The sequence below is a fragment of the Antennarius striatus genome, chromosome 19, assembly GCF_040054535.1.
Source record: "Antennarius striatus isolate MH-2024 chromosome 19, ASM4005453v1, whole genome shotgun sequence".
Taxonomy (NCBI): Eukaryota; Metazoa; Chordata; class Actinopteri; order Lophiiformes; family Antennariidae; genus Antennarius; species Antennarius striatus.
This window is the reverse complement of record NC_090794.1, coordinates 1,326,699-1,354,572: the sequence shown is the minus strand read 5'-3', so window position 1 is coordinate 1,354,572 and position 27,874 is coordinate 1,326,699. Positions and strand designations below refer to the sequence as shown.

Below are 27,874 nucleotides of genomic sequence, written 5' to 3'. Positions count from 1 at the left end.
TGGAACATATTTTGTCTCCTATAGAAATTAGATTCCGCTGCAATTCTGCTGCAGCTAAATCTATATGAACTATCATTTATTTCATATATTGATGCCTTTCTTCAGATGTGTTTCAAATGTTCTGATTTATCCCTGATAGTTTTTAAAAAATCCATCCAAAGGAATATGTTCTTTATTTTGTGTTTTTATTTGAAAAAGAACGTGGTTACGAAACGCAGCCCTGAGGCATTCCAGAGTGAATTTATACAGCATGCATGTATAAAAGCTGCCGTTTAACTTTGCTCCTTCTTATCAACTCATTATTCTTCTGGATTATGACTTCATCTGCTGGCCGTAACAAACGCAGTAACTCTAAATGATGGATGAAGGCCCTGAGCCCGACTTTGGGGGAAGCTTGACTGAATTTAAGTGGATTGCCGGGTCGTGGTGGAGGAATGCACTCCGGTCATTATCAGTCAGTTTATACCATTCAGTCTTTATGACTGTTAATGCAGCACTTCAGAAAGCATTATGTGGGCTTAGGGGTGAAGTCATAAAGCGTTATGAGTGGATTATAATAAACTATCATGGTCTCATAATGCATGAGAAATGATCTGTTTGTAGTTTGTGCACTACTATTTCTGATTTTTATGTCATTGAACGATAAAAAATAATGTCGTAAAAAAAAATTTGTTATTCAGCGTTCCTGTCAGAAGGGGGTGGTAATGTACCCACAAGCTGTTTGCAACTTTTATTCAAGAAAGAAGAAGTGCTGCATCTAACACGCATAGCAACATTTTAAAAAATTAAACTATGTTATTAACACCAATGTCAAAGTTGCGACACATGGAGCATCTTGAACGATGTCTGAGGATTCAGCTTCGGCCTGTTAAGCGAGATGTGTCTGGACTTACCAGGTGGCCTTTCGATGAGAAGTGGATCATCTGAAAGACAGAATGCGATGATTTCACATGGGAGGAAAAGCACACAGACAGCACTTTAAAAAGTTTAATGCGTTTGCCTGACTCGGAGAAAGAAAGCACCATCGTCTGCGTAGCGCAGCGGTACATCTGCTAATCTGCTTCTGCTCCCAGGACGGTTTTAGATTTAAGCATCCGGCCTCGCAATAAAACCGCCGTGACTTTTTCTTCAAAGGTTCGCCGGCTGCGGGAGAAGAGCAGCAAATCTTCCCCACGGGTTGAGCTGCAGTCAATGAGGCATCACGGAGTTGATCTACGCGGGATACACACCTGATTCGGTGACGTAGGAGAGCGTGTCGCTGATGGGCCCCAAACCAAACACGTTCTTGGCCTGCACCTTGAAGTAGTACCTGCACCAAGACAAACGCAGACGGAGTAAATGAGAGGTTAAAACCAGAGGTCACCCAAAATGAAAAGTCAGTCGACGGGCAGACGGAAAAACTTTCAACCGAAGAAGACGAGTCTATCCCAGAAGACTGCGCGAAAGGCGGGTTACATCCAGTTCATCAAAGGGCCAATTGCCAGTCGCACCTGCAGCAATTTTAGAGTAATCGGTCCACCTGTAATGAATGTTTTTGGTGGTAAGAATCCAGAAAACCAAGAGGGAACACACCTGGACACAAGACCAGTCAAACCTCCCCTATGATCCTGGTCAAGTCTGTCCAAACCCCTTTAAGACCTTGAGGTTCTTGCAGGCGAGGCGTGAACCTTTTGACCTCTATGTATTCATTTTAAGAGTTATTTTTTCTTCCGTTGCTTCAAAGCACCAGAAACTTTTGCAGAACTGATAAAAGTCACCCGACCTCCCCCTTGCTTCTTCATCAAGGTGTTTCTTCTGGAAGAGGTTGAGGAGTTCAGGTGTGGAGGTGAGGAAACGCCAATGATGTGATCAAATAACCGGGCAGTTTTAATCAGGCAGATTTAAGGACACAATAAAAAGGACCACTTGGCTCACGTTGGAGGAAATGGGAAGGAAAAGGGTGGAGAGACAAGTGGAGATTAGCAGATAGACGGAGGGGATAAGAAGGGAGTGGAAAATAAAGCAGAAGGAGAACGGATAAACGACAGGAAGGGAGTGATGATGTCACTTTGACGACGGGTGGTGGAGGAATTATTAAATCCTATTAGGTTAAAATCAGCCGCCGGTGACAACTTTAAAGCAAACTTTTCCACGGCTGCTGCGTTTGTGCAACCGTTCGCTCACGCGTCGGCCCGCGAGGTCGCCTACAGTGAGTCCGCCGTCCGCCAAGAACTCTCGCCACGTTCAGCCGCGAGGGCCTGGATCCAATCACAGCGGCCACGTGATGGCGATGACCAGAATATGCATCGCAGAGGGAGGGAGAGGAGGCAGCTGCAGGGAGGTGATGTCATGAAAAACCCAAAACGTGAGCCAGAATATAAAAGTAAGAAAAGAGAAAAGACCATGCGCTGCTTCGTCAAGCCAAACCGGACATGTGAGACCTCGTATAGAGCGTCGGGCCTCTTGACTCGAAATATCTTTATTTATAGAATGCATTAAACTTCAGTTTAACAATTCTAAAGCAGGTGAATCTGCTACCTGTAAATTTGCGGGGAAGAGTTTATAGCAGCCTGATTGAGAATTAATGTCTGCCTCAATCAGCTTTAAATGTAGTGTCATAAAATAAAATACTGCAGTATGCAAGTGTATGAATATTTCCTTACAACCTACAAAAGGAATTGTACGAATTGATCGTAAAAATGTCTGTTTAAGAGGAAAAAAAGCATCAAATTCTCAGCCAACAGCTGGAATCATGAAATATAAAATATGTTTCTATAAATCTGCAAAAGTAAAATTCTTCGTCTCTCCATTTATTTAATCTAACAAGCATGAGAAACTCAGTGAACATACTCTATGTTTGCTTCAACCGGTGGAGACGCTCCATCATGAAGACAAACCGGTTGCTCAACCGGGGATGGGGGGGGTTGGGACGGCTCAAACAGATTCATGCTTTCGTTTTGGCGAGAGGAAACCTCTGTTAGCGATGAGGAATGACCCCAGAAGGAATAGATGTTCTTCATCCCTCCTCAGACCCACGTGATACAGATTTAGTGAACGTTACAGTTGATTTACGTCGCTGGAGGAGGTTGTGTGTGTTCGCACTTCATGTCAGATGTGAGTAAATCAACCTCAACCCCACTGTTAACACAAAGATAATTTTGCGCGTTGAAAAAAGTTCATGGGGCGACGTTTTTGAAACACTTCTGCTGTATGAATGCCAGGGCAGTAGGTGGCGCTGCAGCACCTCAAAGTCAACAGATAAGAGCAAGGAAGCAGCGTATCTACCACGAAGAAGGATAAATACCCTCAGAGTCAGTTATGTTGTTGCTGTGTCTGAAACCAAACAGCAAATAATTCAACTTATGAACCAGTTGTGTTCTTAGGTTGAGGACTACCTGTACAACCGTGTTGCCGTCACTTTCAGAGGAGTTGCGTTTTGCCTCATTACAAACTTTTTTCAGTAAAACTGTTGTCGTGTCAAGACGTTTGGATCCCGCGTCACTTAAAATCAGCGGTTGGAAATACAGACGCCTTTTCAGATCGAACGCACGTCTTCTTCTGCAGCGTCCACATTTGAAGAACTGTTTCTCCGTGTGTTTATTTTTAAGAAAGTCGACCCAAGTCTTTGTGGAAACAGCTGAACAAGGCAGAAATGATCACATCTGTCACGTATTTCCAGATCCACGTGGGTTAACCTGCCTCCGAGTCGCCAAAACCGATCAAGTCTGCCGCACTGAGGGGGTTCTGGTTCGGTTCAGCCTGGTTTGATATCACAGCTGGCAGCAGGGACCAACAGCGAGCACGCTAACGCCGCCTCTTACACCCAGATGCATGTTCTGCGCCGTATTGTGATGATGGGATAACGATGTAAACACTCCCCAGCAGAAATAAACACTCACAAGCCACAGCCAATTAACCCACCGCCCCCGGAGCGGCGGTGCGCTCGTAAACGGTACGCAGCGGGTTGGGGGGTGATCCGTCACGCAATTGAGGAGATCTGTGTTTGTAAGTCCGGCTTTTCTACGACTCCCGTGTGAGACGATGCCGTAAATCAGCCAACGTGAACGTGTGAGGCTCGGCGCGAACGCGTTACGATGGTTACGGCGGGTTTGTGTCACCTGGAGTTGGGTTTCAGGTTCTCCACAGCCAACTGCGTCCCGCTGGAGGACCTGGAGGACCATCGGTTGTTGAGGACGTCGTCGTACGAAGCGCTGTAGACCATGTAGCCTGCAGGTAGGTGAAAAAAATAGAAAATTGCTGATTAGAATCACAGTAAAATCGAGTTTTAGGGGAAGCAAATTGAAACAAGAGGTCATAAAAGGGTCGAGTTTATGTCCAGGATCTAGGTTTAAGACTAAAACATCCAGAACAAGATCATTGGCTGTTTACATAGCTTTAAGCAAAGACACGTAATTGAATGCAGCCACTTATACCACAAAAGGCCTGAGAGGCTCAACATTATTAAATTCTATATTTATTGAATTTTAAGCTTGACTTTTTTCTTCCCAGGAGACCTAAATCATCTCTATGGTTACAAGATGTGCTTGATGTTACCAACAAACAGAAAAGAACCCTCATTTGACAGGAAGGAACCAATCAGATTCCAGCTAGGATCGGTGGCCCCGCCCACTGGATCCACCCACATTAACTATTTTGATTAATTCCGCGTTCCGGGTCCAGACGATGAACCGGGTAACCTCCAGAATCCGTCGGGATGAGATTCCGTGCGTTGGTCTTTGACGGCCTCGGCGGAGGAATGCACTCCGCTAGTCGTCTGAAATATTTCAGAATGGCAGGAAATGTGGTTTCCAATCCTTCCCCTTTTTTTTCCACTGGGTTTCCACCTCCAACCTTTGCAACTTTTTTGCTGAGTCAGCCTTGAACTCGATCGACCTATAAATATATAGAAAGTGCCAGAATCGATTCTCCCAACCACTTAAAGAGTAGGTGGTCTCCGATCTTTCGTGTCTGGGCGATATCCAACCTGCCGTCTCGCTGTCTGTTTTCTTCTCCTCCTCCTCCTCACGCAGACTAACCGGTAGATCCGGTAGGCAACCTGAGGTCAGGGGGCTCTTCCTCGCTCGTTGTCAAGTGATGGTGGCACCGCCGCACATGGAGCTACCAACTGTTTCTCCTGGACGCTGGAGTCTGACTTTCTATTTTCACTGGAGCGACACCAACGCAGCTGGCGGCCGATGGAGGGAAGGGAAATACTAGCGTCTTTGTTATTCTTCCTTGGGTTTTTCATTTCTTCTCCGTCTTATATTGTTCGACTGATGCTTTTGCAGAGCAGAGTTTAGACTTCTGGCGCTGTAGGCTTTCTTTAAGGGATAGGTCTATTAAATGTTTCCCGAGGAGCTGATCCTTTGGGCCAGATGCAAGAGCCAGTGAATAAAACCTTTAAGCAAAGGCTCAGTGAATGGAACCAGGGGTAACAAGTCCTTCCAGCGTCGCTCTTCGACGTCCGTTGGCCTCCAGCTGTTTCCATGAGCTTGTTTTCAGAGCCGTGACCCAGAACATGTGCTTGTGCAAACATCCCCTAATAACGAAAACAGCCTTTTGATTGTATCTACATGTGGAACCCAACCTGGATCAGAACACGGCCGCCGTATTTCTGTTTCTACGCAAACATGACAGCTTTGAAGGAGGATCTCCGAAAAGAGGTTGGAAGTTCGAGGAGCATCGGCCGATTTATCTCCATGAGACGCAACAGACTATACAAAGGGGATTACATGCCTCAGAATAAAGAAAAGCTCACAGCAGGATGTGAGCGGACAGGAAACATCAAGGAGAACAGATGGAAAGAAGGGGAGGAACAAAAGCGATGACAGAACGGACCATCTCTCTGTTTTAACCATCAGGGGACGGAGAATCCCTCCGGCCAAACACAACACAGACCCTAACTGTCCACCGCGTCCTGTACAGTAGCCTCCTCCTCCGACGCTACCCTTTTCCACTTTCTGGGTTCACAGGAATGTTATTTTTCCTGGAGAATCTGTGTCAGCGCTCAGGAGCCCCATTCCTGTCCCTTCCTACATGATTTATCATCAATAAACTGCTGAAGAGGGTTCTTAAAAAGGACTCCTGCGGGATGCCAGTAACATGTTGAGGGATGTTCGCCAAACTGACGGAAGAAGAACCCCCCCTACCTCTAAAGCAAAATGTTAAATAGCAGCTAAATTAGCCTTAGCATAGTCTTTCAAAACAGAGCTCGGACTCTACTTCTGTTTCCATGAACAGTAAATCCAGACATTCTATCACCTCTTTAGCCAAAATAGCATCACTAACATGCTATTCTGGCAGGAGCTGCTCCATCTTGGAAAAACTGACATTGCGATATTTTTACTCTCAGTAATATTTACTATGTAATGGTAAAATCCTCAAATTCTGGGGTCTATTTTTAAATAAAACCATTTTCATGATACGTTCCAGGGTAGAGGGCCACAATCTGGATCATACCTGACAAATAACGATAAATTATAAAGATAAAATGGGTCATTCAAATCAAAATAAACTTCCGTTAGTTGTTCTCTTCTATCAAACAGCAAACAATAAAAGCCATCAAAGCTAATGCTTACATTGTGTACGCCAATTTGCGTTTTGTTCATTTTCCTAAAGTTTTCATGATATTTGTTGGGTATTTTGATAGAAACTTGATAATCTAGATGAAAAAAACAGTTGCTATGACAACAGAGAAAAATAAAACCTGAAATTCTCTTTATGGTAAAAGTCAAGACAAACATTGAAGATACATGAGCTGATTTTCCCTTACCTGACACCATGTCTTCCTTCAGTGGGCGGGCCCAGTCCAGGATGATGAACGAGTGGCAGCCCTCCATGGCAACCACGGTCAAGTTATGAGGCTTGTTTTTGGGAGGCTGTTTTTGATTGGCTGCCAGCATGTCCTTCTCCATTAAATCTTCTATGACGTCAACCTGGAGGAACTCCAGAGCCTCGGTCAGGGAACACGGAGCACCCGGATCCTTCTGGATGTAGTTCACGTAGGGAGCTGATGGCAGGGAAGAACATAACGGAAATTTATTTATTTATTCAAGACATTTATAAAAAATGAAAATATCTCGTGAGTCTTTTTTTCTTTATCTACTTTCAAAACCAGCTGGTTCTCCATCTTTGAATACTTCACATATCCCACAGCTCTCAATCTAGCTGGGATTTGGAAGGAACCGCTGGAGCCCCCGGGCGCTTCTACCGGCCCAGATGGTCGGACCTCGGCTCCAGCCAAGAGTCTTAATGGTGTCAGAATCTACAAATCAACACCCGGACCACAAGACTGCCTGTATTTAGGCTGTTACAACCTCCTACTGTTAGCGAATACGTGGCCATATGTGTAACACATTCATTCAGTGAACATGTAATAGATGTCGGTCTAGATACCGGCTGGAAACGGGTTCTCAGCAGCATCCAGGATGTGAATCCAAGAGATTCAGATGTTTCCTCATGTGTTCAGTTTGTAAAATGCTAAACCTTTTCTCCATAGAGACACAATGTCTTCTGCTTATTAAAAAACAAAACCTAAAAGCATCAACATGTGACTGATGTGGATAAATCAACACTGGGAAAAGGCACAGTTCTCATAAAGTCAACTCCATATATCAGTCCAGTGTGGCATAACTTAACGTTGTAATTGGCCAAACAGCCTGGCAGTCATTTACTTGGAGAATGTGGTAAACTCTGTCCATCTGGATCTTGCTATGAAGTGCAGTCATGCGACTGCTAAGAATTATTAGTTAATGCTATTTGTTCCCATCTGCTTGCGGCGAAATCCATTCAAAAGAAACCATGTTTAGAGGACAACATAGTAAAACTGGTTCGGTGCACGACCAGAGATGCCACAAAGTTCTCTCACAATCAGCTCAGTAGTTGTGTAACCCAACCAGCACAATAACCCAATCAATCAGTCAATCAGTCAATCAAATAACCAACCAATCGATCAGTCAACCAACAAACACACCAATCAACAAATCAATCAACCAAACAAAGAAAAAAGTAACCAGCAAACCAACCAATCAACAAATCCACCAAATGACCAACCTACCAAGCAACCAACCAACTAATCAATTGATCAGTCCACCAACAAAGCAACAAACCGACCTACCAATAAATCAACCAAACAAAACAACCAAGCAACCAACCAATCAATACGTCTAACAACCAACTAACAAACTAACCAACAAAAGAAACAAACAAAAAAACTAACCAGCAAACCAACCAACCAATCAACCAACCAACCAATCGAAACACAAACAGCTCTTAACCTCCAACCCCTTCCAGTCAGTGCATTCCCCAGTCTAATGAAGACTTCCACCTGTTACACCACAAGAAAACATCTGAAAACATCTGGACAAAACCCGCTGGTACAGAGGCTTTAAGAATTATACTCACAGCACCTTGAATCAAGTCTAATTGAAGTCAAGTAGGTGTTCCTTTTATTACTGAACTTAAATATTACTGTTCACATGAGTGGAACCAATGGACGACGATTCCCAGAGAGCTAACTGTAGCTAGCACCTGCTTTATGGTATGGATGAGGACTGAAATGACTTCTATTGCAGTCAGGTGTGGACTTTTTCCTTTGTTTAGGCCAATAGTTGCTGCAAAGTCTGAGAGGGACACAAATTTATGAGGCATTACTGAGAAAACAAAGGTAGAGATCCAAATATACGACTCCTCCATGAATAGAGACAGAACTGTCATCCACTTAACGTTATTTACAGCACCTGCAAACAGACTCACCAACTGGGACGCGCAAGAAAGACAAGTATTAAAGAGAACACGAGCTTGTAAGTCCAGTCTTGTTCTTTGGCTTCCTTCACGGGAGACGTCTGCTATTTATTGTGCTTGTCAGATAAAGATAATAAGTCTTGTGTCAGTGAATATGAAATTACATATCCAATGGGGTTAAGTTAAAGGTGATCCATTCTGCGTAATGGGAATGTGATATTTAACAATCAGTTTAGAGTTGCCTCGAGAGCTCGGAGGAGGTTGGAGGAGGATTTTTTTATAAGTGAGATAAACTTGCTGATTTATCTGAGGGGTTCAGGTTGTTTTGTGAATAACAGGCTTACATTCACATCAACAGACTGGGCAGTGACTCATTTTAATTGTGTTTACCTTCATCCGATGCATATGTCCTCAAATCAGATGTCTTTGATCGGATGCAAACCCGATTTACGACCGGTTGTAACAGTGCTGATCACGTTTCTTGCATGCATTTGCTTCAGGCGTGTTTCATTTTGAACACCATGACATGTTTCTGAACTGCACGCTTTTTGCTGCTGCTGAAACGGATGACTCATGCAGCAACAAATCAGTGTGCGCACGCCGGGCATTCCGGAGGACCGACGCCCCACATTAGAGCTCGATGTAAGTCATCTGTAACTTATGATTGTGAAGAGTTTAAACTTGTAACCGAACACAAACTTGAAGACAAAAACACACTCCTGACTGAGATTACCTGTGAATCTCTTCTTCCCGCTGAGGTCGAACTCAGACAAAGGGCTGTTGTTGAAGGGTTGGGTGTCCGGCTCCGGGGTCGGGATCTCAGTGGTGGTGGTGGCTGTTGTGGTGGTTGTTGTGGTGGTGGTGGTTGGGGGTACCAGGGTTGTCTCATCTGGCAACAATAATGAATGTCAGCTTCAATAGATTTCTATGTGAACATCCTGAATCGATACCAAGCGGTTGTCGTTCATTTATCACTGATGTGTGTATCCAGAGTGTCAAAATCACGCCATTAATTGTGGGCAGATGTCTGCGCTCAATTTAAAGTGGACCTGCATTTTCACTCAGCACCCAGAGCTGTGTTCTTCTGTAATGTTTTGCTACCCATATTTTCCACGTGACGGGGCTTGAAGACTATTTCACAAGTTTCCAAGGCTGACAAATTTGAGGGGGGGGTTGCATTGGGTGAAATTCAATTATCTCCCTCCTTTTTCATCAATGTGGGTTGTTTTTTTTTCCTGTCATCAGCGGACCTTGGTATTACATCACGGTCCACACGCATGCAAGCAGCTTCCAGCCATGACAGGGAAATGCAAAGAAAACAGTGAAATGTCCCACCGTGTCTTTAAAGAAGAGAGAAAACATCTAATTCTGCTCACATGCAACAGACTCCAAGAGATCCAAACACCTGTTGTGAAATTACACAGTCCGAACGGTCACATCGAGCAATCGCTCCAGTTTTCCATTCAGCCAGTGTTGGGTTGAAGCCGGGGTTAATCTATTGTATTACAAAGCGACGTTAAGAACAGCAAATACAGTGCATTAAATCAAAAGCCAGGGCATTCTCTTCAGCTTAGTAATGCAGTTCACATGCACTGCGGGTCCAGTTTGAGAAGTAAGATTGATTAAAAGCAGCCCTTGATGGAAAATATCCAAAAAACAAGCAATGAACCGAGATATTCAAACTGACGAACAAGAGAAACAAAGTGGAGACAGGCGAAGCAAAGGGGGAGGACACAAAGCGAGCAAACATCCACTGACAGATAAACAGGCAATAAACAAACACTGAGCGTACGCTCCGTCCCGGCCCGGGGGCGGGCGGGCGGTCAAGCTCAAGCCAAAGTCAGCCAATACCTTTCTTACGAGCTAAAGCGTCAGCCATCGCGGTCGCAATGTGCATTTGGTCCGTTTCCATTCCTGAGGATTCCTCTGTTAGAGAAGTAGAGCATCGGTCACACATGTCAGAGCTGACAATCATCAACACCCTCGCGGTGGATTCAAAAAACCCACCTGAACGTAACGTATCCGTGGAACCACTTATGCACATTTTAAAAGTAACCAAAGCCAGATATAAAATGTTTGAGTGTGTCATGAAATGAGAAGTCATGACAAAACAATTCCCCCCATTTGGGACTCAAAATATTCCGAACATCAGCACACTGAAATTATTTTAGATTCCAATCTGATTTCATTGGCCTACTTGAGTTTAACCATTTTCAAATCCGCCACCGCATGTGCTGCAATAACTCAAATACTCATTCTTTGTGTGCTTGTGGTGTAAATATGTCGTATTTTGTCTTTGTCTGATTGACAGCTCGTGGGGCAATTTAACCTACAACACTCTACTACTGCCAGATCCCAGATGTGGAGGGTCACATGTGGTTCCTGTGGTCTCGCAAAGACATACACATCTACGTACATGCTGGCCGCATCACTCAGTTAAGAGCTGCAGGATTCTTTGGGTACACACAGGAAATATTCATGGTCTTGATTGATGTGACAAACAATACCGCCGAGAAATTTAGAGCAGTTGTATTTATTTATCTTCAGTTTTCCGCCCCTAAAAGACTTCTGTAAACTTGACTTTGGATCTGTGGGAAAGCTAGCATTGCAAGTTGGGGCGCTGCAATATGTTTTTTCATTCCCGGGGGGAACAAATCTGTGTTCAATGATTGACTGAATCTCAAGGACTCACCATCCGGATAACAATCCAATATTCCTTCCAGGTCCATCAACGGATACCCATATTCATCTGTTTTGTGAGAGGTTCCAGGTGGACAGGTTGGATGTGGCATTACAGTGGTGGACTCTTCAATGATCCAATCGGTTGTGGTGGGTTCTGGTGTAGTGGTGGGAGCTGTGGTGGTGGTGGTGGTGGTGGTGGTGGTGGTTCTAGAGTGAGGACGGTCCAAGCCAACTAGAGGTTTCCCTCCAACCATGAGGAGCTTGTCTTTGGGGTTGACGACTGGCCGGCTATCTCGGCCATGGCCAAACAGAGCCATGCCATCCTGATTGACCAAAGGACTGCCCATGAGGTCTGGCACAGCAAAGGGAAAGGTTTATTAATTTGTCTGGAACAGCCATCAAATTCCGAAAAATATTACTTCATGTAAGATTGGTTGAAGTTTATCACCAAAAATAGTGCGTCCATCCTCTCCAAGTACTACTCTCTTGGGTTTGCCCTGAGAGTCCTGGAGAACCCGTCCATCCTGGTTCATCAGAAGCCCCCGCTCTAAGTCCAATAGCTTTTGAGATGAAGTTATTTGCATAGTTTATACACAACATATATCAAATGTTAACTTTTGCCTCACTTTGAGACTCAATGATGTCATCCCCCACTCCACGACTATTTTGTCTGGCAAGCAATTACAATGTGAAACTTTATCCAATTCAAAAATATTTTATATGGATGACTCAAAAGTAAAGTAAAGGTTGTGTAAAAACAGTGGGTTACAATTTTATTAGAGGTTACTTCTTTTGAAGAAAATTACCCATTTGGTTCCGTCAGGTCCAGTGATAAACTTTTGGCCAACATTCTTGCTGGTTCCTTGAGGAGACGGAGATTCTTTCTCGATTGTTGATGTCAGGTTGTATCGTCCATTTTTACCTACAAGCAATAGAATTTCAGTAGTCATACGATTGTTTCATGCATTTAGATGTGTCATTTAGCTTTTGTTCAAGCACATTTTGAGTAACAGTAGGCAGTAACCTTTAATAACTTGCACTTTAGCCATGGATCTTACCATATCTATTGAAAAGTCCTCCATTGGTTGGCTTTCTTTTATAGATGTTCGAGCGACTTCTACCCCCCTGACTTCTAAGACTGTCTACAGGTGTGGATAAAGAAGATGATGATGTTGATGATGACGATGATGACCCCCCTGTCTTTGTCACAGTCGTGCCAGTGCCTGTGTTGTGATCTGAGGTCAAAACTAACTGGGGAACATTTGAAGAAGCCGAGGAAGGAATTGTTGAAGAACCCAATCTTGAGTTCTGTGCTGGTTGTGGTCTGATTGGAAATCTTGATCCACCAAAGTGCCTACTGGTCTGAAAGGGAGAGCGTACCCTCCCGTTCGCTCCTGCACCAGGACGCAGATGAGGTTGTGTACCACCAGCTGGTGAGCTATGTCTTGTCCTTGAAAACGTGTCCACACTCTCATTGTTGTCTTCATTTCTATCAGTACCAGTTCTAGAAGGTTTGTTCTGGGCTGATGAAGGATCAACTTCTTTTATTTCACTTTTTTCACTCCTCTCATCCAGATTGTCTTTTTTATATTCATTGTCGTCCTCATGAGAGGTTCCTCTGTGGATGGGATATCCTTGTCTCCTAGAGTAATGATGGGATTCAGAGCCTGAAGAGGAAGATGATGAGGTAGTTGGGTTTCTGTTGTCACTTGAAGGCTTGATAGAGTCCTTGCTATCCTCATTCTTTAGTGAGTCAACAGTCGAAGGGTTCCTCAGATCTCGACTAGTCTCCTGTATCTTGGAAACTCCTGCGGCACCCGTGGCCCCTGAAAGCCTCGTGGAGATTCCCTTTATGTTTGGCGTGCTGGCCTCCACAGAGGATGAAGTCCTGGTGGAGACGTTCCTGCTATCTTGGCTGGAAGATGAAACTCTGGACTGTGAGCCGAACATTCCCGGATAACGACTTGCTAGCCACGGGAATCGTTTAGCGAATGAGGGGTTAATTTTTGCACGAGTAACCGGAGGCTTTTCAGTAGTGGTCTGCTTTTCCTCTTTCTCCACCTCATGAGGATGTAATTTAGAGCTTGAAGTAGGTTCTTCAACTTTGGTTGCTTCTGCATTTGTGTTTGTGTAACCGTCACCTTTTTCCTCTGTGTTCATTGAAACCGTTGAGCCTTGAGACTTGGACTCTGACACATATTGCAATTTGTCAAATTTTTTTGGACCAGATGTTTCCTGATATTTGGCAGCATGTGATGTTTTCAGGTTTTGACTCCCGTCCAGTAAAGTGGACTGTGACGTTCCTGAACTATGCGTATTTGTTGATGCTTGGGTTTGGGTTCTGCTTGGTGAGGCGATGGCAGGTTTGTAACCATTCACCATTCGTGTTGAGTTGCCTCTAAACAAAATTCCTGGATGCCTTCGACTGTAACCGTATCTAAACCCATTGGTGCGGCCTGCTGGAGAAGAACCTCTGTCAGAAGTCTGTTGTGAACCTCTGTCTCTTACATCTGTTGTGGAGGGCCTTGTGTATGATATGCTGGGCTTATTGTAGGGGTTCTTTATCTCCGGGTATGCAGATGCTACGTAATCCTTTCTACTAGCGGCTGACTCTTGTATTTGCAAAGACGAAGATGGTGTGGTTGTAGTAGATGAAGAAGTTGTGGGGGACGAAGTGGTTGAGGACGCCTTGGAAGCAGGTTTTTGATGAACTCTGATTTTAATTGGCCTTCTGGATGGTGAACTTGGACGAGATGGTTGTTTAGTTGGGGAGGGTGTGAGAAGTTTGAGGCTTGGAGTCTCAGTTGTCTGGGGCTCTTCTTCATCCGATCCAGGGGCAACATCATTATCTGGTTCTTTGGTCTCAGGCACATCCTCCATCGTTGTTGTCTTGGTGGTTGGAGCAGGTGTTGTAAGTACTTCTTCCTCCTCCTCCTCTTCATCTTCTCTATCTTGAGCTCTTTCTCTGGATGAGCCTCTGTTCACTGGGTTCCTGACTGAGCCCCTTATAGAGGAGAAGATGCTGTGATAGGACCGTGTCTGGGTGAGTGGGCGTACGCGTCTGTTGACAGGTGCCGCAGGACGTGGTTGGGATGTGGTTGGTTCTTCTTGTACCTCCGTGGACTGGAGGGCAGATTCGTCAGGGTTGGGGTCTTGTTTGCTATGACTTGTCCTGTGGCTGTCCTTGGTTTTTGAGAATGATGAGGCAGTTCTGCTGGCTGCCAGGAGACAAGAATTAAAGAATCACTGAATCTAAAGCGTAAAAAATGCATAAACTTACTAAAGGAAGAATTGCTTACAGCCAGGCATGGCAACACTGAAGACTTTGCTCTGTGGTCCCTGTCCCCTCCTGTTGCTGGCCCTAATCTTGAAGATGTACCGGTCCCCAGGTGTGAGGCCATCTATGGTGGCTGTGGTGGTGCTGCCACGGTATGTCACACTTTTCATTCCAAATGGCTTCATAGCAGGAGCGTAAGACAGGACATACTCTGTGTGGAGGCAGAGAAAGAGTTGTTAGGAGCGCTCGTAAGACTATTCAGAGAGTCGTAGAACTAATGGCCTCAAAAGTACAAACTCTTTGTTTTTCAGCTCACATACAATTGGGTTTGTAACATTTGCTGATTTAAGACGGTTTTGCCTTTGCAGTATTCAAAGATTGTGAAGATCTGCTTGTATTCCACATGGAAACAGGTAGGCCTAGCTTGCCAACATGACCACAGATCCCCATTAGAAGTACTTTTAATTTAGCTCTTTAAACATCTACAGTAGAACCTGAGAACGAGTTCCGGTCTCAGGTGATCTAGTATCCATCCCCCAACTAGTGATGGTGTCCTGAAGCACAGCTCGTGTCTCAAATAACTCGTATCAAATAAGTCAAGCAGCTTGTATCTCAAGGTTCTACTGTACTCCTTATGTTATCTCCTGCGGTATATCCTCCTGCCCACAAGTTGTTCTATTATTTAAAGTTTGTGATTTTATTTCAGTTTTATAAGTATATCTAAATTGTTAGGAAGATTAATACTCTGAAAGTTACATGTATGATTTTTCTTTCAACCATCAGTGATTCCCCTGTTGAAAACAATAATTGCATGATTTGTGTTGACGGATTGTTCAGGTTTAAATTTTCAGTTTGGACTGAAACACCACAAATATACAGCACTTGCTTAATTCATTTTCATTTTGTTTTTCTTGCTCCTCTGCTGACCTTTTATCCTCCCGTTGGGTTCTTCAGGTGGATCCCATGTTGCTATGACAGCAGTCCCTTTTCCCCGCAGTGGCTTGACCTCAAAGTTCTCTGGTGGCCCAGAAGGAGCTGGAAAATGAGAGGAAAGTTTAAAAAAAAGATGATGATTAAAGGAGGAGCAGAGGGATATAAACCAGAAGCAGCATGGAGAGAACATGGTGACGAAATGACTTCTTAAAGCAAGTAAAAATAGGGAGGATGTTCAAGCCAGTAGGCTTCCACTGAGGAAAGTGCTGCTGCCATGCATTGTCAGGAACCTCCCTTGGAGATCAGGTATGGAAGAGCAGATGGAAGTGTGAGAGCTGTGAGCCAGGCAGTAAATGCTGACATTCCTCTGAACCACAGCTCAGGAGCCGCTACGACCTGCTAAAAGAGCTGCGATCATGATGGAGGCGCAGCCAAAGCTCGAATCAAAAATCAAATGGCACTAAGAGGCAGTGAGTATGATGAAGTGCGACTTGAGGAAATAAGTGGAAAAGAGCTAACAGACACGGTTATGCAAGAGTGAATTCTTTTCTGTATGAACGCGTTCCCTTTTATAAGTGGAATATGGGGCTTTGGCTCCCAGGAGCTATTTCTCTGAAAATAAAATCACTATTCATAACTTTTATTCCTAATATTATATAAGCGACTCTCAGGAGGCCGTGGCTGTTCATACCTGACTCGGGGGTCCTCTGAAAGACGGAGACACTCCACTTCCCCTGGTTGTCTCCCTGAGATATTCTGACAGAGAACTCATACATGCTGTCAGCAGTCAGGGTATCGATCATCATTCTCCTTTGGGTGCTCTCCATGAAGTCCCAGCGTGCCGATTCGCCCTTTTCCCTGAACTTAACTGTGTATGATCTGAGATAAGAGAACGTAAGGGTGGTTTGTCCAAACTCAGAAGGTTGGGGTTCTGGATTTATGTCTTACTACCAGCCAAACTGATTCTCCCACCTGGATTCCCCCGGCTCCACCTTCCCCATCTCAACCACAGGGTCAACCCAAGAAATGAGGACTGACTGGGGGGACATGACTCTGACGCTGATGTCCTGGGCTACGTATTCTGGTGGTCCTGCAAAACACCGACAGAAACATACAAAGATGTGGAGATGGGCTATCTCCAAAACAAAATCACCACAGAGACCCTTGAACGGGTTAGCCTCTGGTTTCTCTAATCTTTGCATAGACGAAAACTTAAGACATTTATGATGCTAAAACATTAATAGAAGTTGAACCTGCAGGTACCTGGCGTGGTTGTTTTGGTTGTGACTGCTCTGTTGGCCGGTACGCTCTGGCCTGGGGTTTTCTGTGCCTGCAGTGACACCACATGAACGGACTCAGATGCTATGAATAGAAAGGGATACCAGGCACGGCCAGGGTTTACACTATGGACACTAAAGATAGTACAAACAAAATGTATACTTCATAAATCAGCTCATCTTTGTTAGGTTGGAGTCTTTTCAGCATCTCATTTACTCTGGAGGTTACAAGTGTAGATTGTGAGTCCTCTTACTTAGCTTGTGTGCATTTCGGTTTCTCTGGTCCGACTGAGGCTTGGTGTTGTGTTGGCGTTTCCTTCCCAGCAGGCGACCTCCAAGCCACAGTCTCTCTGGCTGCCTGGGACCCGAAGAAGACTGAGGAGCCCTCCGGAGTGTCCTGACGCTAGATCCGCCCGATGCGTGAACAGTTCTGTCCACCCTGGTGGCCCGCCTCGCAGGGGGCTGATACCTGACAGCAGTCTGTGGAGTTCTGGATGGACCTGTTGGTGGAAAAGTCAGTCACCTTCCAACAATGACAGTCCTGTCTGGATGGTGGCAGGTGTTCCGCAATCACCATACCTTGGGGACTGACTTTCCCCCATGAGTTTTAACTTCCTATCCCCTACTGGTGAATCTCTTTACCTGCAGAATGATCCAATCAGGTAATTCCACAACTTTTCCTGTCTTTTCTTGGTCCTGTCCTTTCAGTTTCTTTGCATAAGTCGGAACAGGCATATATTTACAAAACTATTGAAGCTGATGACGTACAACTTTCATTGTGTTCACCTTTGTTCAATTTTTCATTGCATCGAATGCCAAAAAGAGTTACAAATTTGCCAAATCCTGTTTTATTAATGATTTTCAAAGTGTCCCATCATTTTTGGACCAGTAGTTGTTCCTTTATGACTTCATCGTTCATTATTAATCGGCGCTCTGTCCTGGATTTGCCTTTGGAGACTCATTGAAGGTAAACGCCAGCGTAAAATCAACACTATCAAGAACCATCTACTCAGAGATAAAACACTTAATTTGATGTTGTTTCCATCCAAGTTGTCACGAAAGAGATGTTCCATAAAATCTATGTCCACCTTCATCTGCTCCAACTTCTAATGTCCTGCTTCCTGATTTAATCCCACCCCGGTGTTTACTCCAGCTTGGACAACCGCTCAGACATTTGCTCAGACAGTTCCTCTCATTTGGCTGCATGTGCTGAGCGATAACATTGGCAAGAAGACAGAAACCCCTCCCGTACTCTCGTCTTCTTTCTTTCCTATCCCTCGTTTATCCCTTTCTCATAATCATTATCAGATGAGAGGAATCCACACTGTTTTCCATCAGATAGCTGCATACGCAACAAAAGCAGCAAAGACAACTACGCTGACGTAACCAAGAGAATTAGCCGAAATTTGAAGCGGCTATGAGGGAAAAATAAAAGAATATTGTGTTGGCTTTCCCTGTCCAACAAACAGGGAAGGTCGTCTTACCCAGAAAGTGTTTGGGTATGCCTTAGAAAGGTAGAATTTTCCTTCCATCACAGCAATGTGTGAGGGGTGGAAAACAAAGACGAGGCAAAGAGGATGTAAGGAGGCGTGCGAATCCACATCGGGAAAGCTCTTGGGGAGAAAGACTCCTGTCTTTTCTGTATCTACCTCTCTATCCTGCCAGCACAGCTGAGTGGTTTTATCCCCGTTGGATGAAGACAACTGTTTGGTTTCTCACCAACTATTGATGCTCTTCCTGTTTTCCAATCCTTCTCTGTGGGATTCTCCTGCGTCTCCAGACGTTTTCTGGGTAATTTGTTCTTTCTTCTCCTGTTTGCCTGTGAAGGTTTGGTCAGTGAACTGAACGGAATGACAGTGTCGGCGTTTTTTCTTCATCTCATTAACAACAAATCACATATTTAGCGTCAGCAGTTGCTTGAGTTGTGTGGTTGATGGGACACAAGTCAGCCGTATGAAATATTTCGAAAATATTCTTCAAATGTATTCATTTATTTATTTTCCATACTGCTTTTTCCACTTGCATGGGTCATGGGGGTGGCGGACTTATGGGCTTGAGGCAGGGAGATGTTCCGGACATTGTTGCCAGCAGCTCGCAGAACCATGCGAAAGGCAAGCGACCACTCATGAACAACCTCTACCAACTACCGCAACTACCGGTGCGATCTACCAGTACTACCAAGATGATCTGCTCTTCTTTTCCAACCATCACGCGTCTAATCTTAGTTTTTAACTGTATTTTTGTCAGTTAGTGCGTCTCCAAGACGATATAACCTCTACCAAAATCAGGATTTGACTTTCTTCATTGGGCAAATTTGGTGGAAGAACGGCACAAACAAGAGCCCATAAAACTTTTGCTGTGAACCAAGAGTTTTATTTTTATCCTTGCTTAGCACACATTTATCTTTAATTTCTTGTGAAATTGTGTATAACTCCCATGTGTTGTGTTAATATTTTGGACTTCGTGGTGCAGCTCTAAGTAACGATCTGTCTGGTGTGATGTGGTTTGGAGTCGTCTCCTACAGTTTTAGAAACATCCTGATGAGTCAGCGTAATTTCATCATTGTTGCCGGGCATCCAGATCTGCCTCTCCTGTTCTATTTCCAGGATTGAACCATGTTGTGGTAAGTAGATTTGAAAACACATGAAATGGAACTTTTGCCCCGACTCACCACGGTTAAAACATGTTTGATCAACCTTGTTTTCGCTACTCAAGAGGAAACAACAACCCTGAAACGGACCGGTCCTCTACCTGTCTGATCAACTCTCCTGGTTTCAGTCGACTTCAACAACATTTGGTTTCAATCAGCTGACTTTCTCATTTTCTTTACTTTCTTCATCCTCTCTTCCTCTTTTTGGAAAACTGTCACAGCGCATACTTTAACCCGGATCAAAACAACCCAGACCGCAAACCATTGACTCCGCAAAGCTTCTGCTGCCAGACCATTTTGTTTTCCTGGAAGCTCAATTGTTGAAGGTGCTACGACTGGGTCAGCCTCCAGACAAACATACCAGCAGCACTGGAGAGACACACCTAGCATGCTCATGCTGATGCTAAACCACATCACTGCTTATTGCTAACTCCCTCTACCAAAGATTACAGAGATAGCTCGAACTAATTGCTGAACTTAGTAAATGTTTAACGTGCCTATTCAAATCATCGCAACTTGAGGAAGCAGAAATAATCAATTCATGTCCTCTTTCACTACATCCATAAACCTCCTCTTTGGTCTTCCTCTAGGCCTCCTGCCTGGCAGTTCAGAACTCAGCATCCTTCTACCAATATATTCACTATCTCTCCTCCGGACATGTCCAAACCATCTCAGTCTGGCCTCTCTGACTTTATCTCCAGAACCTCTAACATGTGCTGTCCCTCTGATGTACTCATTCCTGATCCTATCCATCCTGGTCACTCCCAGAGAGAACCTCAGCATCTTCATCTCTGCTACCTCCAGCTCTGTCTCCTGTCTTTTCCTCAGTGACACTGTCTCTAGACCAAACAACATCGCTGGTCTCACCACAGTTTTGTACACCTTTCCTTTCATTTTAGCTGAAACTCTTCTATCACACATCACACCTGACACTTTCCTCCACCTGTTCCATCCTGCCTGGACACGCTTCTTCACCTCTTTTCCACACTCGCCATTGCTCTGGACTGTTGAGCCTAAGTACTTCAGATCCTCCACCTTCTTATACCAGGGGCAAAAATAGCATTGAATCTTTTAGCTTTTAGATTGCTAGAAAACTACAGACACTACAATGTTAACACGAGACAACATTTCTCCTGTTGGTAGCCGTTCTTTATAGCATGCTATGTCTCCTTTTTGCTATTATCCTGCTCTGGTAGAATCCCAGTGGTTCTTTGGCTGCCCTCACTGAGTTTAAACTCAACAAATATGATTAACTGTGTCTCCAGAGCAGCTCTACCAAAATAAATACGACTGTAACACCAGAAGAGAGTGGCGGTTCAGCGGTTAGCATCGCCGCCTCGCAGCGGGACGGCCCTGGGATGTGCTGCTTGTCCTAATAGACCTTTCCTGGTGGAATCTGAATGGGTTTTCTCCATGTTCCTGCCACAGTGGGAGATGTTCTGTCAAACGCTTTGGAAAGATTAAAGTGTCCCTGGAGTACAGTATGAACGCGACTGTTGGCCTGTCTATTTTCGTTAGCCCGGTGACAGACAAGTGAGAGTTTACGCGACATGTGTTTAAATGTATAAATGCCCCATGTGTGGTGTATAAATATACACATCATAAAAACTCATTTATTTGAAGTCATAAAAAACAAATGAGAAAACCATCGAAGTTCATCTGAAGAATTTGGAAATATTAGAGCTGCGGATAATTTATTACAACCACTATGGGGGTTATATTTTAACCCTACAAGGACTGATTGAGTCTATAATTATCACATATTATCACGATATGGGAAGCAAACACTTCTAACGACATAGGAGTTATTACTGCCTTCCAGGCAGGAAGTATCGTTTCACATTGGAGCGCCGTGATGCGTGGAAAACCAAACAAATCCGTGTAGCGACAAAGAGCAGCAAATGATTGGGTAGAAACATCCAGAGGGGTAATTATAGCCCAGACAGTTGGGGAAAATGTCACCGAGGGTACCGTTGGTGCGCGAGTGCTAACAGTGGCTACGTCAGGTGTGTTCGGCTTTAAGGAACCTTTAATTTTGGGGAAAATTAACTCGTTTTTAATGCAAATTTGTCGTATTCTGAGTTTTTAAACATGTGATGCAGAACCAGTCTCCCCCTACTGGTGGGTGGAGTAATAACACCAACCCTGTTAACACATTCCTGCACCATTTGCTCAAGCTTTACTGTCCTCATCTTTTCTGTCTCAGAAAAAAACTTATTCAGCGATTTATAAATGGGAATCTGTGAGAGACGAGCAAGAAGAACAGAAGATGAAGAGAATAACGAAAGAGGAGGAGGCCATCGCCTCGGGCCTGGGAATCAGAGCCGGGTTGCGTTTCTATGCACGATGACAGCAGATCAGTTCAATCAAGACACTTTAAAGGATGTAAGCAGAGAGCTTCAGATGTGCATTGTTGGTGCAGACGCCTTCATATCAGGTTTACCTGCAGACGAGTTGGTGACGGGGGCGACGCCCAACACAGCAAAGCCGTCCAGGTTGGCCCATTCAGGGTCTAAGAGAAAAAAACACATCACCATCAGTGCCAACTGATTACAATGACGACGACTGATTGATCGTGAGGCTAACGGCACGCTCTGATGGAGCACAAACACTGCTCAGAGACATTTCTGGAGAGGAAACCCAGAGACGCTCCCGGGTTGCCAGATATTTATGGTGCAAAAAAAACCACGAGGCGGCCGCAGAACACAGTGGGCTGCGAACACAGAAGCATGTTAAAAACCAGAGAATGAGTGAGTCCGCACCACCCCGTCCTCCCCCGACCACAACACACAGGACGGGGGGTTCGTCGGAGCCGGATTGGGGACGTGGCTGCAGATGGAGGAAAATGCATAAAAACGACAAACGCAGGCTAGACAGTGAGCTAAAAACGGAGCACAGAATTAAAAGATCTTTTTAAAAACCGTCTTAAAACTTTACAAAAGCATATAAATAAACAGAAACAATGTTAGCGTCTGGTTGTTGTGACCCTGAAACACTTTTAGATGCTTTTATTAGATACCCGACAAGCACGCGCTGGTGCATGCCAAGCTAACCAGAGCTAACGGCGTGCTAGCCTCAGCATAACAAACATAAAACGACTGATTAAAAATTTACAAGAAAAAAAAATTAAATACGATTCAAAAATAGTTCAAATGTAGAGCAAATTAAGTTTTCTGATTCCTCATTAGAAATAAAATTCTTCTGAACATCCAGATTCTTAAGGTTTGAGATTTTTACATCTTTATCTGTGAACTTGAGGAAGAACATTTTCCTCTTTCTGTTATTTCCCTATAAATAGATTCTTCTTTTTTCCCCCCATAAATTTATTGCTTCATTCTCATAATATTGTCACTTTTTAATCAGAAATATCACAGCTTTCTTCTCCTAAATATTTTTTCTCGTTCCTGCCTTTCCCCTGGTAGATTTAAGACCTCCTTCTTGTGATATTATGACTTAATTCTCAAATCTCAGACATTTTTCCGTGGTCGCTCTGCTTCTGGTTTAAAACGCATTACCAGCTGTGAAATGAAGTGACTTCATCTGAGTCACACATTCCACACAGCTGGAGACTGACGGCTCTCTGGAGCGCCTTATAAATCAGCGCCTGTTGTGTGTCGGTTGTGTCATAACACTGAATTAATTCATTAGGTTGTGATATCTCAGTAGGTCCGTCTGCAGACTCACAGCAGCCACCAGGCGGGACCCACCCTAGAATTAGTTTATGGTGGTGAGGAAATAAAGTGGGGGGGTGGGGCTGATGTGAAATGGGCTGCTGTGATTGGTCCAGACAGTGTCGAGATCTTTCTGTGTTTAAAGTCAATCTAAACCATCAAAAATGTAAATAAAAACCAAGTCTCTCCTGCTACTTACAATTGGCCCAATGGGAGAAGTGGGTGTGCCCTAACTTGTTTGGACACACCCACAATGCCACGCCCTCACCGGCAAGCTCCCAATCCATGCATCTTCCTTTAAAATACTTGTTGGGAACATAAACTGGGCTTGAACTGTCTCTGATGTCCCTGTCCCGCGTTTTCCTCTCGCCTTCCTCTTCCTCTCGCCCTTGTTTTCCTATTATACTAGTTTTCCCATTACACTCGTTTTCCTCTCGCCCATCTCTTCCTCTTGCCCTCCTCTTCCTCTCGCCCCCTTCTTTTTCTCGCCTTCCTCTTCCTCTCACCTTTGTTTTCCTTTTGCACTCGTTTTCCTCTTGCCTTCCTCTTCCTCTCGCCCTCCTCTTGCCCTCCTCTTCCTCTCGCCCCATTCTTTTTCTCGCCCTCCTCTTCCTCTCATGCTTGTTTTCCTTTTGCACTCGTTTTCCTCTCACCTTCCTCTTCCTTTCACATTTGTTTTCCATTTGCACTCGTTTTCCTCTTCCTCTTCCTCTCGCCCTCCTCTCGCCTTCCTCTTCCTCTCGCCCTTGTTTTCCTTTTGCACTTGTTTTCCTCTCGCCCACCTCTTCCTCTCCCGCCCCGTCTTACCTACTTCCTCCAGCAGGTGCTTCCCGTCCTTCCCCTCCTTGGCGAAGCGGTGAGACCTGCTGGGTTTGCCGGAGCTGATGACGAAGCGATCCACCGGTCGTCCGTCCAGGTGGATGGAGGACTCCCAGGGTTCCCGGAGGCTCCGGTCCACAGACGGCTGCTTCCTGCTGGGGGGCCGGGGGGGCTTCTCTGCTGCCGAACCAAAGGGGATAAAAAGTCTTTTCATTCTAACCCACCTCACGTATGCTGAGTTTATTCTGCATTTATTGTACCTGACATTAAATGTCACAACATGATTTAGCTTAAAGGCTAAACTGGAGACGCAATAATCGCAGATCTGCGCGTCGGAATAACGCGACGCACATTTTATTAATAGAGTAAAAAATGTGAGCTGAGCTGGTTTGAAAGAAAACAAACTGCTGAAAATCCCTGAGAGAAGATGTGAAATAATAAACGACTTTAGCCGTTGCTGGGAAAACGCTCACGCAGATGCTAAAGCTCAAGATGGCTCGGGAAAAAAATTTTAAAAACCGATGCAATTCATTGTTTTTCTCTTTTTAAAGTAAGATAATCTGTAAAAATTTATAGTTAGAGGCTAAAAGAAAAGAAATCTTTATCCAATCAAACAGAAATATCTTTAGCAAGCAATTATTTTAATGATGCTAGCGTGAATACGATGACGCACCGATGAGAATGAGATGAGACAACCGATGCGTACGAGCCAGAATCGGACGCCCCATTTCAAAAAACAACGCCGAATCCATTTCACGTCTGTTTCCCAGAATCCCGAGGGAAATCTTCTGGCATTCCCGACACCAACCAAACGCTTCACCGTTTGACTTTTAGCATCCAGCGAGTTCATCAGCGCCTTTAAACAGCTGGCGGGATAAAAGATAATGAGACGCTTCAGCTGCGCGCCGTAAAACCGAAACAATAAAGTAAAAGATGCTAAAATGCTCCTTTAAAGGGCCGGAGTAAAAAACTGTTTCTGTTTTTTTACTTCATTCCTGCATGTTTGGATCCGACTCCAATTTTCATTTGAGGGCCGAGGAGGAAAAAAACAAACGATTTAGCATAAAATGTTTAAAAAATACTTTTAAAAATTGTTTGGCAAAGGATGCTGGGAAGGTTTTCTTCCTCCTCCGTCGTCTTCAGGACCGCGCCGCCTCTGGTTGTGCAGTAATTCAGTGTGAACTTTATTAGCTCGCCGGTCGTTCGCTGGTGTCACGTTTAACCGTCAGCAGCTGTTCCCACGAGCCTCTGGAGGTTTACGGCGGCGGCGGCGAAGGCGTCGGTTTAGCGTCGACCACAAAAACGCTGCGTGGCTTTGAAAGCGGGTGGCAAACAGGTGTGCGACCAGCTGGACGCCAGCGGTTGTTTTCAGGTCGGCGGCGGTCGGATCGCCTCCCGTCCGCCCATGAAGCGGCGGGACAATCGTCAGGTCGCGGGCGGGGGCGGGGTTTGAGAAAGTCGGACGTCTCCGCTGCGTTCGATGAATTCAACGATTAAAATTGTAAGGAATGAGGGCGGGGCCCAAGTGCCGGTCGGTTCTTCTGATTGTTGGATGCAGCCGAGGCCCCGGGGTCAAAGGTCGCCCTTGAAACCCGGCCCAGAATCCACTCCTTGTTCGCGCACCTGTTGCCGCGTTTTTACAAGATCACCTCCTGCCCCGCCTCCCAACGCTCAGATGCTGACCCCCGCTCAGCCCTGAGGACTGGCCCCTCCCACCGAAGGCCACGCCCATCAGTTCCCCGACGCAACATGTTTCTGGACTCCGGTTTTGATGCTAGCTAAGCTAAACGTGCCGCGACTGTTTTCCATCAGGCAGCAGCTCCGGATTACGATTCCGTTTCCACGGCGACGGCTGAACGGTAAACAGGGAACATCGGCGCGGTTCAGCTGCGAACAGTTTTGCTCTCAGATCTGACCGTGGGGGGTGGGGGGTTCAGCTGCGACCTCTGACCTCTAGTAAACGCTCTCCTGTGATCCGGTTGGTCGTAAAGCCGACAGACTCCGCCTCTGACATCACAGGTCACTGGGATGGGCGGGGCTTCTAAGCGATTGGGGGGGGTTCCTGGTCTACTGATGACATCATGGCATGCTTGGGGAGGGGGGGCGGTTACATGTCAGGTGATCAAAGATGCTTTGGAAAGGTTTCAGACTGTAAGCTCCGCCTCCCTGGAAGGTGTCATATTATCCCGGCGAATGAATTCCTGCATGTGAACGTATTTTCTTTTTTTGGGGGGGGGGGGTGTCTGCAGGTGAAGCGGAGCAGAGGAATTAAATTCCGCCGGCCTGCGGGGACACGATTCCTTCTCTCCACGCTTCGCTCCTTTTCCAGGAGGCGAATCCCGTCGGATCAATCCCAGAAGGCTTAGGGAGGATTCTGGAATGACGGGCCGATGAGAGGAACGTGACGGAGGAACGTTCTCCTCCTTGTTCTTCTCCTCGTCTGCTCATGTCAAGAGGAAAGCGTTGAGCCGGGGCTGCTGGGAGATGAGCCGACATAAAAACGCCTCCTGGCTGCGATCGGGTCGCGTCCCGCCTCCCAGAACTCCTCAGACTTCACGGCTCTCCGAATATTCCGAATAGTTTTCCCCGTCTGAAGAATGTGGGCTCCGATCCCTGAACCGCTCTGTCGGTGGAAACGTGAAGCTTCTCCGTCCACGAAACAAAACCTTAGATCCACATCCGCAGAGGTCCTGAAGCTTCAAACCGACCCGGGAGCGTCCGGTAGCTAACGGCGTTAGCACGCACCCCAAATGAGGGAACCAATCAGATGCCTCCAACAAATATGAACGATAAACGCACAGTTTTCACATTTTAGGAGTCATTCGGATTCACCAGCTTCCCTCAGGGAGGATGGATGCTAACGCGTTAGCCTGGAGGCTACACGGAGTGTCGATTTGGCGGGAATCTGGATCAAACAGCAGATCCAGGATTTTATTTTTACATTTTATTTGACGTTTTAATTTTTCATATCTTTGATAACAAATAATCAAAATTTTATCTGCAGTAAATTAAATTAAATTAAATTAAATTAAATTAAATTAAATTAAATTAAATTAAATTAAAAACCGGATCAGGTTTGATCTCCAGGAACGATTTCCAGAACCGGAGGAACCGACTTTTTAAAAAGAAAATCTGTTCAAAATATCCCAATCAGAACAAAATCAATAAATAAAAATTAACCGTCAGAATTACGTCATCAAACCTCTAGTCCGACTTTTTCCAGCGTCATGACGTCACTCAGAACCTCCTGTCCAATGGTTTCAACCGTAAAAACCAAAAAAAAGTTTCTGCCGAAATCACGCATCGCGCGTGCACGGATGGTAGCGTGCACGCGCTCACGCATATTTTTCAACACCTTTTCTCTCCTTTTTTCCTCCACTTTTCTGTGCGCAAAAATGTTGACAACTGCGTTAAAAATCCGCACCCTGCAGCACGCAGACGCTCACACCGTCCACCTGTCCTCCCGGATGGGGGGGGGGTAAATAAAGGTTTGTGTTACCTGTCCATCCGGACCCCGCTGCGCCAAACGCGACCAGCAGCGCCAGGAGCGTCCTGCTTGCGGCTCCAGCCATAGTGATTGTGGTGCGTTGGAGCTGCGGAGGGCTGGGACACCACCAGCCCCCCCCCCGCTCCCTCCAAGACCCGTCCCACCCGGTGGGACGGGTGGGACGGGTGGGTAACTAAAAAGCTGTTTTTTTTCCTACTTTTTAATGTATTTTTTTATATTTAATCCCAGATTTCATCCATTTTTGACATTTTTTTTAGTGCATCTGAACCCGGTTCTGCTCCAGATCCGCTTCAGACTCGTCCCACATTTCCATGACGACATCAACCCACTGGAGTG

General features: G+C 45.3%; 1 protein-coding gene across 1 annotated transcript in view; it reads right to left on the bottom strand.

The window, feature by feature from the left end:
- Positions 1 to 27,642, bottom strand: part of fndc1 (fibronectin type III domain containing 1) — a 29,714-nt gene extending 2,072 nt beyond the window's left edge. Inside the window, exons 1-18 of the mRNA XM_068341933.1 lie at positions 27,530 to 27,642; positions 24,019 to 24,210; positions 21,984 to 22,052; positions 17,145 to 17,390; positions 16,877 to 16,975; positions 16,586 to 16,703; positions 16,305 to 16,492; positions 15,608 to 15,715; positions 14,703 to 14,891; positions 12,462 to 14,621; positions 12,210 to 12,325; positions 11,852 to 11,963; positions 11,414 to 11,755; positions 9,455 to 9,610; positions 6,752 to 6,988; positions 4,098 to 4,206; positions 1,230 to 1,309; positions 894 to 923 (exon numbers count right to left, since the gene is read on the bottom strand). Of these exons, the coding sequence (XP_068198034.1) occupies positions 894 to 923; positions 1,230 to 1,309; positions 4,098 to 4,206; positions 6,752 to 6,988; positions 9,455 to 9,610; positions 11,414 to 11,755; positions 11,852 to 11,963; positions 12,210 to 12,325; positions 12,462 to 14,621; positions 14,703 to 14,891; positions 15,608 to 15,715; positions 16,305 to 16,492; positions 16,586 to 16,703; positions 16,877 to 16,975; positions 17,145 to 17,390; positions 21,984 to 22,052; positions 24,019 to 24,210; positions 27,530 to 27,602 (4,624 nt within the window). The 5' untranslated portion in view covers positions 27,603 to 27,642. The remainder of the gene's footprint in view (positions 1 to 893; positions 924 to 1,229; positions 1,310 to 4,097; positions 4,207 to 6,751; positions 6,989 to 9,454; positions 9,611 to 11,413; positions 11,756 to 11,851; positions 11,964 to 12,209; positions 12,326 to 12,461; positions 14,622 to 14,702; positions 14,892 to 15,607; positions 15,716 to 16,304; positions 16,493 to 16,585; positions 16,704 to 16,876; positions 16,976 to 17,144; positions 17,391 to 21,983; positions 22,053 to 24,018; positions 24,211 to 27,529) is intronic.
- Positions 27,643 to 27,874: the final 232 nt, after the last annotated feature.